General features: G+C 35.8%; 2 protein-coding genes across 3 annotated transcripts in view; one reads left to right on the top strand and one right to left on the bottom strand.

Annotated features, from left to right (window-relative positions):
- LOC111516143 (uncharacterized) overlaps positions 1-17,134 on the top strand; it is a 752,250-nt gene that overhangs the window by 169,661 nt on the left and 565,455 nt on the right. The window lies entirely within an intron of this gene.
- Positions 1-17,134, bottom strand: part of LOC111512274 (carboxylesterase 1E) — a 52,173-nt gene that overhangs the window by 19,449 nt on the left and 15,590 nt on the right. Inside the window, exons 7-9 of the mRNA XM_023168378.2 lie at positions 7,026-7,194; positions 6,819-6,976; positions 746-893 (exon numbers count right to left, since the gene is read on the bottom strand). Of these exons, the coding sequence (XP_023024146.2) occupies positions 746-893; positions 6,819-6,976; positions 7,026-7,194 (475 nt within the window). The remainder of the gene's footprint in view (positions 1-745; positions 894-6,818; positions 6,977-7,025; positions 7,195-17,134) is intronic.

Raw genomic sequence — 17,134 nt, 5'->3', positions numbered from 1 at the left:
CATCACTAAATTCCCTTTTCAACTAGATCACTTACTTTCAGGTGAGCACTGATGATGACGAAAGTCGAAAGCGCTTTGCAAGAATTTTAAAATATTATACACTTTAATACAAAACCTCTTTGATTCATTAAAGATGACATATTTCAGAGGTGTGCTGTTCTGTTTACTTATGTTCAGAGTTCCGAGACATTCTGTGACATATTCCATTTTGTGCATCTAACCTATCTTCCTCTATATAAATAAATAACAAAACAACTGTTAATTTATGTGGCTTGTGAAGGTGGTATTGAACTATAATTTATATTTTGCCTTAATTGTTGATTTATAAAGATTATTTTCCTTTTTTAAAGTAGAATATCTAGGTACGTATAAATTATTTCAACTTGATATAGGCGCTGTTGCCAGTATGTGAATCAGAAACAAATCCCTTCAAAAATTAAAACCCAACATTTGAAACATCAATTTGAATACTTTTCGAAGTGAATTTGAAAAACTCATGAATTGAACTCAACTTTATTTTGTTCAAACTTGCGTTTGCTGTAATAACCCAAATTGAGGAACATTCCCCATTGGATGTCACTAATACGTTTCTTATTTTCAGAAGAGGCTTGTCATCGATCTTAACTTGAACTTGGCTCCAAAGGCACACTCAATTGATCAGATGAAATATTTTGAAAAAAATTGAATATTTCGGAACAAAATTTCCTATTGAGTGCTGATTATGTGTGAATAATGAATATCGAACCTTTATAATCACCAACTTTTCTATATCCCAGAGCATTTCTTCCTCTCGAACCTTCATATGTGAAAACGTACAAATAAGTAGGAGTCCTCTGATTGAATAATCGAGCACTTTCCATTATGGGACGGAAAAAGTAGGCATCATTTATGTACTGAAACAATAGACCGATTTTATATTGTGATCTGGTAAACGATGAAATAAATTTTTTCATACGAGATGGAACTACTTCTTTGTGAGGACTTTTCAATCGAAATTAGACGCATGTAAAAGTTTTGGAATGCGATATCAGGGTATTCAATAGCCTCTCAGGTTTACTCAATAATTTATACAATGTGGAATAAACTTGAACGTTTTTTCATATGGATCTAATCTCAGCGATTTAAATCCAATGTTATTCGCTACTTTCGCACAGGCATCGATCTTAGATTGCCTTAATAATTCTCCTGTAATGCTTGTGTTTTGTCCTTGAAAAAAATCAATCCTCACGGGCCACTGAATAGGCGTAAAATATGGAAAGAGAGACATACGAGATGGAAATAAACGTCATTGAATAGGTATGAAATATCAAATAGCTGCAGGGCTCGAAATCTTCTCAGAGCGGCATTCGGAGAGTTCAAACGAATTCATTTGGCGCAAAATCCACTCGAGATGAACTGAATCATTACCAATCAAGATTTTTTCATAAATGTAATCAGGACTGATAGAACTTGTTGGGCTTTCGAAAGCAGTTATTTCAACATTAGATAATATAAGAAAGTTGATTCATAATAATACATTAGTATAAAAATGCATCACTTACGAAATACTAACAATCAGTAACATTCGGGAACTTGAATAAACAACATTATTTGCAATCAAATCCGTTGGTTGGGGTAGTATTTTGAGAATATTGAAATCAGCACAATTCAAGAAAATTCTTAGAATTCGGATTTCCATTTCATGTGATTTTGTTGGGGTAACCGTGGAACATTTTGTTTGCTGTAGTATCCTTCATGGTTCAGAAGAATTAAAAATTGAAATACCCAAAAAGTTCATTCAATTTCGAAAACGAAACGATAAAAAATACAACTAAAAATTCGGAAAATAATGAATTTGTGTTCACGTATATTTGGTTTTAAAATTAAAAGTAACTATATCTTTCATTTGTACAGAGTGTATCAAATTGAACAATTTTAAAGGGAAACTGTAGTGTCTGAAGGTCGTATTTTATGACGAACTTACTGGTGAAAACAGTATATCGATATGTATTATTGTTTCTTGGTAACATCATGTTTTTCAAAAATGGGCATGCTCGAAAAGTTGCTGTAGTTTTTTTTCCTGTCGAAAATTTCAACATTTTCAACATTCATTTTCAAAGCACTTTATAACGTAGAATGGGAAATGTTCCTCAATTTGGGTTATTACAGCAAATGCAAGTTTGAACAAAATGAAGTTGAGTTCAAATTCACTTCGAAAAGTATTCAAATTGATGTTTCAAATGTTGGGTTTTAATTTTCAGAGGGATTTGTTTCCAATTCACATATTGACAACAGCGCCTATATACGTACGTAGATATATACGTACCTAGATATTCTACTTTCAAAAGGAAAAATTATCTTCATAAATCAACTATTGAGGCAAAATATTAATTATAGTTCAATATCACCTCCACAAGCCACAAAAACAACAGTTGTTTTGTTATTTATTTATATAGAGGAAGATAAGTTAGGTGCACAAAATGTCATATGTCACAGAATGTCTCGGAACTCGGAACATAAGTAAACAAAACAGCATGCCTCTGAAATATGTCATCTTTGTTTGTCTCATACAGGTGACAGATTCATTGCCCTTTATTAGATATAAATGATGTTGCCAAATGGTTCAATAGAAACGATTCCCTTTAAATGTTGAATGCATTATTTCATTCCTCTTAAGTATTTAAATATTTTTTTTAAGAAAAAGGTTGAAATGATAAGTTTAAAATGCGTTCGTTGTTTTAGAGCTCTTTTATGAGAACTACTTAATTTTCGTCAGGAGGAACATTCCCCATTGAATGGTGTGAAAAACTTATTTTTTCGAATGAGATATCAATATTTATTGATGAAAAACAATTTTTCAATGAGACACCCTGTATATTTCTGCATACTTGAATAGAGCTTTAAAAGTAGTACACTTGATGTTTTGTCTGAGTCATCTTTGAAAAACAGAGCTTTCAGGTTTTTTCATGTAGACTTTGAAACGCACACTTTGATCGACATGAAGAAATTTTTGAGTAGTTCAAATGTTTTCACAGCAGTAATTGAAACGCATAACAATTTAAAATATAACTGATAACAATTTATAATATATTCACTACTAATGAATGATAATCATGATGATAATTATAATAAGGGACAAACAATAAAATATATTCATTCCTTCAGAGAATCTGTTAGAAATATCTACCAACTTCTACACACAGGCGACACCTTTTCTGGACGTTTTTGCTGAACTATTGGTCGGCAATTCGAAAATAAGATTTTTCAACCTTCCTCAGCGGTAAAAGTCCATAGGCGTTAGTTCCAGTGACCTGGCAGGCCAATGGTCGGGTCCTTGGTTGGCTATCCAGTAATTATCAAAATTTGCAGTCAAAAAGTTAGTGACAATGGCAGTGTTCTGAGGCGGAGCCCAGTTTTGTTGAAAATATATTTTTCTGAGCTCCATTAGTGGCGATTAATCAACAAGGGGTTCAATATTTTGTCTTAGAATTTCTAAATACGTCTGAGATGTGAGTGTCATTGTAAATGAATTCTACCCCTGAAAACACCTGCTCAAACACTAAATCCAAATCTTTCTTGACTTCCCTGCTCCACAATAGAATGAGGATTTTGTTGTTTTTCCAAAAGTCTCCTAACTATAATTCTCGGAAGGTCTGTTGATATTGTAAAATTTCGCGTTGACATTTTGAATTATTTTCAACAGCTCCTAAAACGACAATTTCTTCCAACTTCTTATCCCTATTTGTTTCATATAATTTTGGCCTTTTCTTTTCAAATTGACCACCATCAATCAGGTTGGGTCGCGAAAATACCTCTAAAAGGTTGTCTTCTCTCTGGAAACCTCTCGTGATACAAATTGCTTGCTGCTTCTGCATTTTTGCCGATTTTTATAAAACAGACTATCACATCCCATTTTTCATAATTCTCATACTTCATTGCAAATGTGTTTCAACATTCAAAAAACTGCACTAATTGAAGAGCGTCTTCACTGCTCAAATCAAAAATTGACAGCTACCAGGGAAGACTTGCTTCGCCGTCTCATTCAAAGCCTACTTGGCCGAGTGGTCAAAAGTGTGCGTTTCAAAGTCTACATGAAAAAGCTTAAAAACTCTGTATTTCGAAGACGACTGTAGCAAAACATCAAATGTGCTACATTTTTGAAAATGTAATTTCAAGCTCTATTGAAATATGAAGGAATATACAAGGTGTCTCATTGAAAAATAGTTTTCCACTCTTGATATCTCATTTGAAAAATTAATTTTTTTTACACCATTGAATTCTACGTAGAATGTGCTTTATGAGTTTTTTCATAGAAACAAGAAATTTATGACAGGAAAAAAGTTACATGCTGTAACTCTGAAACGATGATATACAGGGTGTAACTTAATTAATGTAAAACATTTAAGGAGGTGATTCCTCATAGAAAAAAATATAGGATCTTTCATATAAAGAAACTGCATTGGAGCATTCCTTGTTAACATACAGCTCCGTAAAGGGGGTACGCAACCCCTGAAATTTATTTCCAATGTAACTTTTTGTTTTATTATTTGTTTACCATTTAAAAATTTATTTATGAGAGCCTGTTTTATTCTGAACAAAAAATGTCTCTTGGGTTTTTTGCCCAATATAAACCAGTTCGCAGCAAAAAATTATTTTACGAACAACTACAGAGATACATCGTCATAAATGCGAACTGGATTTATTGTTATTTTGTACTTAGTACCTGCATTAAACGAGTAAAGGGTAATAAACAAAACTAATTTATTAATAACAAAACACACAAATGTAGAAATCATAGTGAATGTTCAATATGTCTACCTGCAGACATTACGCATGCGTCTAGACGTCGGCGCATTGAGCCACGTATTCGCTCAAATATTCCTGGAGTCTCTCTGATTACCCTGCACGCATCCATGATGCGGTTTCTTGAGTCCTCTACATCGCGAACAGGAGTGCGATAAACCAAATGCTGTGAATGGCCCCAAATAGAGAAATCGACAGGATTGAGATCCGGGGATCGGGCGGGCCAGTTCTGTGGTCCTCCTCGACCTATCCACTGATTTGCATATGTTTCAGTTAAATGCTGACGTGCTAGTTGACTAAAATGAGCGGAAGCCCCATCATGCATAAAAAACATATCCCTTCTGACGCCCAAAGGAACTTCCTCCAGCAGTACTGGATGCACTTCTCTTAAAAATCATCCCCAATAATTCCGAGCCACACGTTAAGAGAAAACTGTTCTTGATGGTTAATTTCGACAATAGCGTGAAGGTTTTCATCAGCCCATATGTGGTAATTATTAAAATTGATAATCTTGTCCCGTGAAAAACTACATTCGTCTGTGAATTCTATCGTCTTCAGAAAGTTACAATTTCTTCTAATCATTTCCAGCATCCAAGTGCAAAATTCAAGACGGTTCGGAAAGTTTCGCGGTAACGGTGCCTGTACTCGTTGCAGATCGTAAGGGTACAAGAGTTGTTCCTTTAAAATTCGAAATATCGTCATATGATAAACATTTAGCTGGAAAGCAATCTTTCTAGTACTGGTAGTAGGTTGTTCTTCAATCAAATTAAGTACTGCTTCCTCAAGTTGTGGTGTTCGTACTTCTCGATGGCGACCACAATCCTGCATTCTTTTGTCGAATGAACCATATTCTCGTAATCGTTGATGAAGTCGAGCAAATATTCTATGTATGTGAAGGATGCTGCCGTTGAGGATACATTTCAGCATATCTTCTAGAAGCTTCTAACCCATTCCCCTGCGACAGACCGTAAACGTAATGCATATCAGCCATTTCCTAATTTGTGTATGCCATTTCAATAACAAGTGAATTAGTATTAATTCAATTTCGAAAATTCACAAACTGACAGCGTCATACCAATTCAATTGTCACTGTCGCTAATAGCGACCTACTAGATAGATTAGTTTCGTATTTTCGCATTCATGACGATGTATCTCTGTAGTTGTTCCTAAAATAATGTTTTGCTGCGAACTGGTTTTTTTGGGCAAAAAACCCAAGAGACATTTTTTGTTTAGAATGAAACAGGCTATAGGAAATAAATGGTAAACAAATAATAAGACAAAAATTACATTGGAAATAAATTTTAGGGGTTGCGTTTTCCAAATAAATTACTGGCTGTGTGTCTTTTTGGTAGTAAAAAACGTCAGGTTAATTTCAATATTGTAACTTCTTCAGTGCTTGTGAAAAAAATGTTATACAAATTTCATGTACCCAGTTTAAGGGGCTGTATCTTAACAAGGGATGCTCCAATGAAATTTCTTTATATGAAAGATCCTATCTTTTTGTCGATGAGGAATCACCTCCTTGAATGTTTCACACTCATTTAGTTACAACCTGTATATCGATATGCGGTTTTCACCATCAAGTTTGTCATAAAATTTAACACAGTCATCAGCTTTCACCTATCTAGTTTGAGAACAGCTGTTTTCCTTTAAAAGTATCCAATTTGGCCCAATCTGTACATTTGATTGGAAATTTGGTATTGAAAATGGAAAATAAGTGCTAAAGTATTAGCAATTCTTGATACTGGTGTATACAGAAGAAAACTATAAAGAAAGGTCAGTTCCCCGATTGAAAAATTCCAGATGAGGTGGATCATGAAAAACAAAATGTCCTAACTCTGACAAATTGTGACCATGAGGGAGAAAGCCAACTTTTCGATATGTTTCAAATAATGTAAAAATATTTCTGAATTCTGAAGTTAAATTTTTTACGAATGTTTCAGGAATGATGAAAGTTTCAAAGTTTACCATGGAATAGCACCAATCCACTTTCTAATCTACTGATGTTTCAAAGTGATCTCGAATTTGGTTCTCACCTCTAAATACTGATCAGAGATGAACTGATTGTTACCAAAATAGAATCTTTTTATTTCATTTCCGACCTCTTCTATATTTCCTTTATTAGTGCCACTCGGAGCAATTATCCTTGGATCGATATCGAATATTCGTAAGAATGGAAGAGCCATAGTTAATGCTGGAATGGATAGTTTTTTCATTTCATTATCATCAAATCATGAACTTACCTGGTTTCAGTATCGAAATTTCTTCAGTATTGAATCCGATGATGTATGGAACATTTAAGTATTGTTTTTCTTCTAGTAGTTGGTGACTTTTATTCGATATAAAAGCATCTTCGTGTACTGGTTCTATTGTTGGAGCGAATGGTATTCCATTCACAATTCCGAAACTATTCTAAAAAATATTTTTATTTCTACACAGTTTCTTTTTAATAGTTCAAGGTGTTTCGTGTTTTCATTTTTTTCGAAATCATGTTATTTTCCGGACCACTGTTATCGGATTAGTTATAATAAACGGTCGAAAATTGATATTCTGTTTAGTTTATTCGCAGTTGTTATTATTATTTATAGTTTTTGTAATTGGGTTTGAGTAATTTACCACAAAATATTCTATAATAATAGGGAAGGTCTAGTGATTCAGCTCTTCGCTATGTGGTTGGCAGAATCGAAAGATCATTGGACAACAAAGAATCCGCCCTGGGTATAGATATCGAGGAAGCGTTTGATAAAACAACCTTTTCAACAGTGACCCAGCAACTACACTCATGGAATGTACCTCTGATAGTAGGAGAATGGATTCAAAAGATGCTCTCTAGTAGAGCAATATCTATCAATGTAGAAGACATCACAGAGGACTGGTCATGAGGGGATGTCCACAGTGAGGGGTCTTATCACCCCTTCTTTGGAACATAGTTCTAGATGATCTGATTATAATCACCTCAACAATAATGGATTCTACACAATTGCATATGCAGGTGACATAGTTATCATGTAGACCGGCAAATTTGTGAACACTGTGCGATAGAGCGCAGGATGGACTCAAACTAATAGAAACATGGTGTAAGGAACACTCACTGGCGATCAATCCAAAGAAGACTGATATGGTCCTTTTCACCAGGAAAAAAGTTCATCGGGCTTAAAACCTCCAGAAATCTTCAAAAGCAAACTAAACTTCTTTGAAGAAGTGAAATTTCTTGGTACTATCCTCGACAGGAAGCTAACATGGTAGTCTTACTCAAAAAGAGCATATGTGGCTTATGAGCAATGTCGGAGGACATTGGGTCGCGCATGGGGTATTTCACCCCATGCGCGTGTGGTCACCTGGATCTACACTGCAATAATAGGACCTATGTTAACGTACGGAGCCATTGCATAGGGACCGAATGTTCTACAAGCAACGGCCATCCAAAAATTATATCAAATACAACGATTGGCTTGTTTAAACTTCACAAGTGCCATGAGAACAACACCAACCGCGGCAATGAAATTAATTACTGGTCTGAGGTTGTGTTAACGGCCATGGTACAATCACGCACGCCTGGTGTAAACCTCGAAGTAGGAATGGGTCGATTGAAGCAGAGCCTATGGCGAGAAGCGCTCACTGCGCAACCTCTGCTACAGGCAACCAGTGATGCAATTGAGCACAGGTTTGTGTTTTATTAACCCTACAAAATACAAATAAAACAACACAGAGTCAGATGCTACAAATGTGATACTCATATAAACAGATGGCTCAAAAACCACAGAAGGCTCAGGATGTGGAGTGTATTCCAGATCACTAAGCCTAAGGATCAAGTGAGGAATACCAGGGTGGTTCAAACAGAACTGACAAGTGTCTGAATCGCCACAAAAGGAGTAACCAGGAAAGGAATTTCTGGCAAAAACATAACAATCTGCACTGATGGCAGACAAGCCCTATTAGCCTTAAACAGATATCGTGTTGCCTCAGGGCTAGAACTAGAGTACCACCAAGATTTAGCCAAAGCCTCGGTAGATAATAACATCATCCTGAGGTGGATTAAAGGGCACGACAGGAGTAAAGGTAATCGCATCGCCAACTCTTTAGCCAAAGAAGCGAATGGACTAAGAATTTTAGGAGCCAATGGCACCTGCGACCTGATGACTTCGACAATTGCGGAACTAGCTGAACGTTACATCTATTCTCAATCCCTAAAGAGATGGGATGAAATGAAAGGATGCAATCTTGCCAGGATCACCCTGGGTGACCCTGGAAAGCTGGCGCCGAAGAAATATCTGGCGATGACTAGGAAAAATCTACGCTCAACAGTAGGATTTCTGACTGGCCACTGTCAATTAAGGAAACACCTTCATAATATGGGGAATGCGGAATGTGTGAACAGGAAGATGAAACTGTTAGGCATGTCCTATGCGAGTGTCCGAAGTTATCGTCAATAAGAGAGTGTGTGTTCGGCGAGTCTTGGCCAACACCTGTCGAAATGAAGAAGATGTCTCCTAGTGACCTGTCCACCTTAAGAAAGGATAGGATGGACGATGACCTAGGAGGACAACTTCTCGGGAGGATGTAGAATAGGTCACATGTGGCCTAAGTGCTGTGGGCCTACACTCACCCTCACTCTACAGATACAGATTCTATAATAATCTTCAATTTCGTTTTTAAATGAGTTCACCGAGAACTTTGTGAATTTGTGAATGAAAGTAGGAGGAGTCGACGTACTGGTTGATTTTTACTATGCTTATACATTGGGGCTTTTAATTTTTCTCCAAGTTTGAATTGTTTGCCTCTTCAGCTTATCACTATATGATGTCGCGGGGCGATTTTGGATAATTTTTCTCTAAGAATTCAAAATAAACCAAAGCGCTACCGAAATACCCCTAAAAATTAACCAGACGTTTGGCAATGATAGTGTTGACGAAGGCACTGTTTGTCGTTGGTTTGCGAAATTCAGTTCCGGAGATTGCAGTCTTGAAGATAAAGCACGATATGGTCAACTTATCATCCAGGAGATGATATTGAGGACCCTGGTGGAGACTGACTCATTACAAACGGTGCGTGAGATGTCGAAAGAACTGGTCATGAGCTTCCGTGTGGGTTTTTATGGTTTAAAATCTATTAGAAAGGTCAAAAGGTCAGCCAAATCATTACAGCAGAGTCCTATCGTCAGGAAATCCAATGAGTGTACCAAAAATTGCGACAGCAGCAGCCGGCACTGGCCAATAGAAGAGGTCCGATCCAGCTCCACTACAATGCACATTCGCACGTTTCACAAATTGGGCGTCAATGTTCTGCCTCTTTCACCATAATCCCTAGATCTCTCACCAACCGATTACTCTCTATTCAAGCACTATCTTACTATTTTTCTTACCGGTAGAACCTTAGCCAACCATATGGTTTTGTATATGGCTTTTCAGATTCTTGAAAGACCGTTCCCTGCAAATGTCCGTCGATGGATATCTCTCGAATACTTTTACTATCAACGTTGGTGTTCATCAGGGATACATATTGTCTCCAACCCTCTTTCCATTGTATATTAACGACTTATTGGAAAAAAACAAGAATCAAATTCATTGCTTTGCTGACGACAGTACACTTGTTTCTTCATTTCACTTGGTTTCCAGGACATTGGCTACGGATGCATATCTTCACCGGCAACATGAGGTTACATATTTTAATGAGGATCTAGAAGTGATTTTCAATTGGTAACCATGTTCAATTCAATGCCACGAAAATCCAGGCATCAGTTTTCTCCAGCCAGAAGGACAAATATCTTCAAGAAGTTTGTTGGGAGTTGAAATGGAAACCAATATGTCTTGGCACAATCATGCCTCTGGAATTGCTAATGCTTCTTCTGCAACAGCTGCTTCTCAAAAGTTTGGAACACTGTTCCTATCCAGAAAACTGTACACATCTCAACAACTTTCGTTGCTTTATAAAGCTCAGATTGAACCTTCTTTGAAGTATTGCTCTCATATTTGGAGCTCCTCCCCCAAGCGTACCCTGAAGCTGCTGGATTCCATCCTGAAAAAAACTATCCGTCTGATTGGAGCCACGAATATCACTTGCAGCCTTGATAATTTAGAACATCGGAGTAAGGTTGGAGATTTGTCTCTTTCATAGATACTTCTACGGGAAGTGTTCAAGTGATTTGGCACATTTGATTTCGCCAAGACCGAGACATATCAGAAATACGCGACGTACTGTGACTGCTCAGTATTTCGAGGTTCAACTCGGTACACCTCGCACTTCAATATTTAAGAACCCTTTCATTTGGAGAACTGCGTTTATGTTGAATAAACACCCTGAGAACGTTTTACCATATGGATCTTAATCTTCAGCGATTCAAATCCAATGTGAATCGGTGTTTCTGCACAGGCACCGCTCTCAGAGCGCCTTCTTGTTTTTCTGTAGTGCTTGTGTTTCATCAAAAAAGTCAGGACCAGGTAAAAACGGCCTTCGTCGATTTCATCGATTCTCGAGCTCACAATTTTTATTTAGTCAATCTACTTGAGTTACGTTGGCAAAAGCGCACTGATTCCATTGACGCTCATTTCTATTAAATTGAATGTGCATTCGTGAAGATATTACAGTTTCGAGTAGTCAGAAAAACGGACAAAACTTTTGAAACATCCTAAGTAAAACTTGCTTTTGCTGTCTCCGTCAAACTCGTCCTCCATCTCGTGAATAGTGTCATAAACCTTTATATGAATCTTGTTATCGCATGAAGGAATAATTCACAATAACACTGAGAGTACAATGAGATAGTGTTGGATTCAGTAATCATTTGGAATACATATAAAACATTTTGAGATGAAATACAGGACTGGAAAGTAGAAAATGTATACTGATTGATTTCTCATTATTTAATATATACTGCATGTAGTGTAACTTCAAGAGCCTATAAGGTCTTTTTACAGTTTCTAAAACGTCTATAACGATTTCGCTCTACATTTCTCTTGTTTGAATATCCTGACTGTTGTAGAAAACCTTTTTGATCTTAGTTTTACACAAAGCAAAAGTCCCAGCGAAATGCTGACAAGCCATACATGGTGGATATTTTGAAGAATGAATTATTTATCATACATTCAAATTATTTTATTCTAGTTATCGAAAATTAATTTTCTTCAACGGCTTATCAACAATTTTTATATTTTCTAAAGATATTTAACGAAATCAAAATTCAGTTAACCTCTTACTTCAATGAGAATACAATTAATGCTGCGTTTATTACGTACTGTCACAAATACCCTCTATATAAAAATTATATGAATTTGAAAGTTAATATAGATCAGGATATAAATTGCATTCTTTCATCAATTGAGTGAGGAATTTACTTTATTATTTTTCTCCGTGTTTTAGTGTTTTCTCTAGTGTTTCTCCAGAGTTTTAATCATTTATTGAAAAAGTTACAAGTTTACGAAGAGCGTTTCATTTTTAATGAGTTTGAAACAACGTTCACCCAGGGTATGCTTTTTTGTATAACAGAAAACTTTGGTTCATAATGAATATATTTAAGTTTGAAAAATTAATTGATTCATTGAAATATTCATCGAACTAAATACATAACTTTGTTGTCAGCCAGAACGAACATTGCAAATGAAATTGATAATAGAGAACATCAATGGTAGTGGCAAAAGGAGTTTCCTCTGAAATGTACTCTTTCATGAATTATGAAACATAGAAATATTTATATATTGTATTCATTCTCACATAGTTGCACAAATAATATAATCGCAAACAGTACTGTGAAAGGAATCCTGAATGAAATTATTTTGTATCAAGAAATAAAAATAGAAATCATAACAAGAAGAACTAAATTAGATTGGGAAAGAAATGTTTTAACTTTCTACTTCCTCATCTTCATACATTTTTTCCAAAATTCGTTCCCTCCTATCTGTATCTGTATTGGTACAGTAGGTAGGATGAGTGTAGGCCCATTGTGACCCATTGTACATCCCCCAAGGAGTTGTTGTTTAAATATGGAAAAAAATTCTGTTGCATGGACATACTCGATCGCGTCAGATATTGATAGCATCAATGTCCTACGTATTTTCAATAATGTTGGTATGTTAATCGGATCGTATGCATGATATGGGTGGTTGTACGTAAGGGTTAAAAGTGAAAAGAAAAAAAAAATTTAATCGAGCGCGTCAGATTTTCTAAGGGGGTGTTAAGTGCAACAAAAACAAGCTCTCATTCAATAATCTGACGATTTCGATCTGACGCAAACTCGCGACCATTATTATAATGTGCAAAAAAAATTCGCCATTTTAAAATACTTAAGCGCGTCAGATTAAGATATACAGGGTGTCCCTGGACTTCCTCTTTTCCTCTCGGGAATGTATAGATGGGGTCAAAATATCACCAGTACTTCATATAACTTTTTTTCCTAAAAGTCTTCGTAACCAAGTTACGGGCCCTCGAAGTTACAAAATGAAAAATGTTTTTCTTTGATAACTTATCAAGTCAATATTCAAAATCATCCAAATTTTGGTAATTGACTAAACAAATGAATTCCGTCGATGAGCTTTCATGCAGGAGTCAGTTGTTTTGCTACAAAGTCAGGAACGGACTACCCCCGATGGTCCACACCCCAAAACTTTGAAATGACAGATATTTTTCAATATTTTTCAACAAAATAAGATTACTTGGACAATTTTATGAATAAAAGTATTCGTGTGGAAAGTCGATCGGAGCAACGAGTCTTGATAAAAATGTAGTTCTACTCGACGACATCAAACCCGCTCGTCCACCATTATTTGAAATGAATAATTATCAAAGCAGAAATAATAATTCAACAACATTTATAACAGGAATAATACAAAGTATGCTAAAATGAAGTCGTAAACAAAAAGTACAGTACCTATATGGAAGTTTAAGTCACAATTGTGATAGCAGATATTTTTTCAAAAGAAATATCAAGTTCTGTAGATTCGTGGTGTTTTTAAACTAACAAGCTACTCTACTATGAAATATCGAATTCATTCCATATTTTGTATGTACATAATACGTGTGGAATAATCACGTTTCGTGTTGATCAGTTATCTGAATCTCATGAAACTCAACATTCGAATGTTTCAAATACTTCTTCACAGCTAAACTGTTGAGGAGTTTCACTGATAATTATAATTTTATGGGAGAAATTCTTTAACACGAATCTAAATTTAGCTGAAAAAACGCACATCGGAAAAAATATTTACTATACTAATAAAAAGCAAACGAATGAACTACAAAAACGGCTGCACATGATCAAGTGAAAAATATCCAGGGAATAATTTGTTCCATTTCTTTCACAGATGTTGACAAAAAAACCTTTTAGAAAGTTTTGATAAAAAATGAGAAACTGGAATGCGATTTTGTTTTGTTGAGCGGTGCGTTGTCATATGACTATCATTGTAATGTCAATATTCTATAGGATATTTTGAATTTTTTTGATATGGCCGAACAGTTTACATTCAATGAATATGCAGATATGCATGTATTTTATGGACGAGCATTTTGTAATGCTGCAGAAGCTCGTCGTCTGTATTCCGAGCATTTTCCCAATCGAACGGTACCGTCAAGAGAAACATTCGAGCGTGTCGATCGCAGCTTGAGGGAGACAGGTATGTAATAATTGATAATTAATTTGAGCACGTTGTTTTATTTCGATATTATTGTAGGTACAGTTTTGCCAAAACGAGGTGGTGAGGGCGCTCCTGGGACTGTACGTACCGTTGTATTGGAGGAAAATATTTTGGAAGCCGTCGCTAATGATCCTTCAATGAGCATCAGAAATCTATCAGAACAGTTCCATACATCCAAGTTCACTATTCATAGAATAATTAGGGAACAACTGCTCCACCCATTTCACATCCAGAAGGTACATGCCATGACACCTCAAGATTTTCCAGCACGACTGGAATATGCCAATTGGTTCATGGATAGGCAAAGAGAGGATATGACTTTTATCAATCGAGTTTTATTCACTGATGAAGCAGGTTTCAGTAGAGATGGAGTTATCAACTCTCATAATCTCCATATATGGGCCGAAGAAAATCCCCATTGGATATTGCAAACCAAACACCAACGGAAATTCAACATGAATGTTTGGGCTGGTATCATAGGAAACCATCTTATAGAACCATTCGTTCTACAGGACCGATTGAATGGAGAACGTTATTTGGAGTTCATTCAGAACGATTTGAATGGACTTTTGGAACATGTTCCATTGCAAACCCGAAGAGATATGTGGTTTATGCATGATGGCGCTCCTCCTCATTTTAGTTTGATTGTGCGTGACCATCTGAACCATATTTTCCACAATAGATGGATTGGTAGAGGTGGGCCATATTCATGGCCATCGCGGTCTCCGAATTTAAATCCATTGGATTTCTTTCTGTGGGGGCATCTAAAAAGCCTTGTTTACGCTACACCTATTCACACAAGAGATGCATTGTTGAATAGAATAACATTACATTGTGAAGCCATACGAAACGACCCTGGAATGCTATTTCAAGTAGTCTTCAAGTAGTCTTCGCAGACTAAGAAAATGTGTAGAGAGAGAAGGTGGTCATATCGAGCAGTTTCTGCAGCGGATTTTTCATTTCTGTTTGCTCTTGAGGCTCTTGAGTTTCGTTAGTTAAACGTGTTTGCATTATAAAAATTTGTTATGAACATTTTACCTATCATTTCCATTTTCCTTAAAAACTAATATTTTCGAATAATGGTAGACATCTCAGGATAAATGTTGTTGAATTAACGTTATCATTATTATTTCTGCTTTGATAATTATTCATTTCAAATAATGGTGCACGAGCGGGTTTGATGTCGTCGAGTGAAACTACATTTTTATCAAGACTCGTTGCTCCGATCGACTTTCCACACGAGTACTTTTATTCATAAAATTGTCCAAGTAACCTTAATTTGTTGAAAAATATTGAAAAATATCTGTCATTTCAAAGTTTTGGGGTGTGGACCATCGGGGGTAGTCCGTTCCTGACTTTGTAGCAAAACAACTGACTCCTGCATGAAAGCTCATCGAAGGAATTCATTTGTTTAGTCAATTACCAAAATTTGGATGATTTTGAATATTCACTTGAAAAGTTATCAAAGAAAAACATTTTTCATTTTGTAACTTCGAGGGCCCGTTACTTGGTAACGAAGGATTTTAGGAAAAAAAGTTATATGAAGTACTTGTGATATTTTGACCCCATCTATACATTCCCGAGAGGAAAAGAGGAAGTCCAGGGACACCCTGTATATGGTTCATCTTTATGTGTTAGACGTGCTGCCTCATAATCTGACGATTATCTAGAGGGATTCGCTTAATCTGACAAAAACAATATAAGAAAAAAGTTATTCATCGAACTTAAATAATTGAAAAGCTCAGGAAATAGCATGCAAATAAATAAGTGTATGTTTTTTAAGTAGAATTAAAAAATTATTTAAAAAAAATGCTATAATCAGTTGATTAATTGATGAAGAAAAGAGAAATGAAACTTTTTATGTTTTTTACTACTTTTATTTTTTACTAACGTTACTACAGTTTTGTCCTATAAGGACATTTGTTGTATATGAGGACATTTTCAAACTTATATATTGTATAAGTTTGCAAAAGGCCTTATATGACGAAACTGCAGTAACGTTAGTTACAAATGAAAGTGGTAAAAAACATAGAAAGTTCAATTTCTCTTTTCTTCATTATTATTTCCTACCACGTAGTAACGGCTACATCCATTAATTAATTGATTATTTATCATCACGAACGAGTCTTTGTGATCAGCTGTGATGGCAGCATGGCAACAGAATTCAGAGTGGGGACGGAGTGAGAGAGTAATCGATAGAGAAAAAGTGAATAGAGAATAGAGGAATAAAAACTCGGAGAGGGAAATATAGGTATCACACAGCTGCACGCATTAAACTTCATCGTCGAATTTTCGTTATTTCGGCTTGTGGAAATCGTCAGATTATATATTTTTCGTTATCCTTGAATTATTTCCTTCAAAATAAAAAAAAATTAGCTACGCTCGAGAATCTCGAAATGACGTTATTTTTTTACAACTTTGCTGCTCTCTCCTTTCTTTACGCTACTCTCAAATTGTCAGATTACTGGAATATACACTTTTTAGCAGATAACTAACTCACCCTACCTCAATCTGACGCACTCGAGAATTTCTGATGATCAATTTTTTTACTAATCTGATCCTTTATCCCTCACAGACGGTTTCATATATGGGGCTCATATTTGGTGGAGGTACTCAACCGGGTACAAGGTATCACCCTGTATGTTAATCTGCCGCGCTTTAGTAAATCCCGAAATCCCCGCTTGGGCTTCCCTATCAATAGGACATGCCCGACAGTTTTATCTTCGTGTTGA

Source organism: Leptinotarsa decemlineata, unplaced genomic scaffold (genome assembly GCF_025532065.1).
Source record: "Leptinotarsa decemlineata unplaced genomic scaffold, Ldec_3_MD MMD2_tig00026358_RagTag_RagTag, whole genome shotgun sequence".
In the NCBI taxonomy this organism is placed as follows: domain Eukaryota; kingdom Metazoa; phylum Arthropoda; class Insecta; order Coleoptera; family Chrysomelidae; genus Leptinotarsa; species Leptinotarsa decemlineata.
Note: the sequence above shows the minus strand (reverse complement) of the source record. Positions and strands in the feature narration are given on the sequence as shown.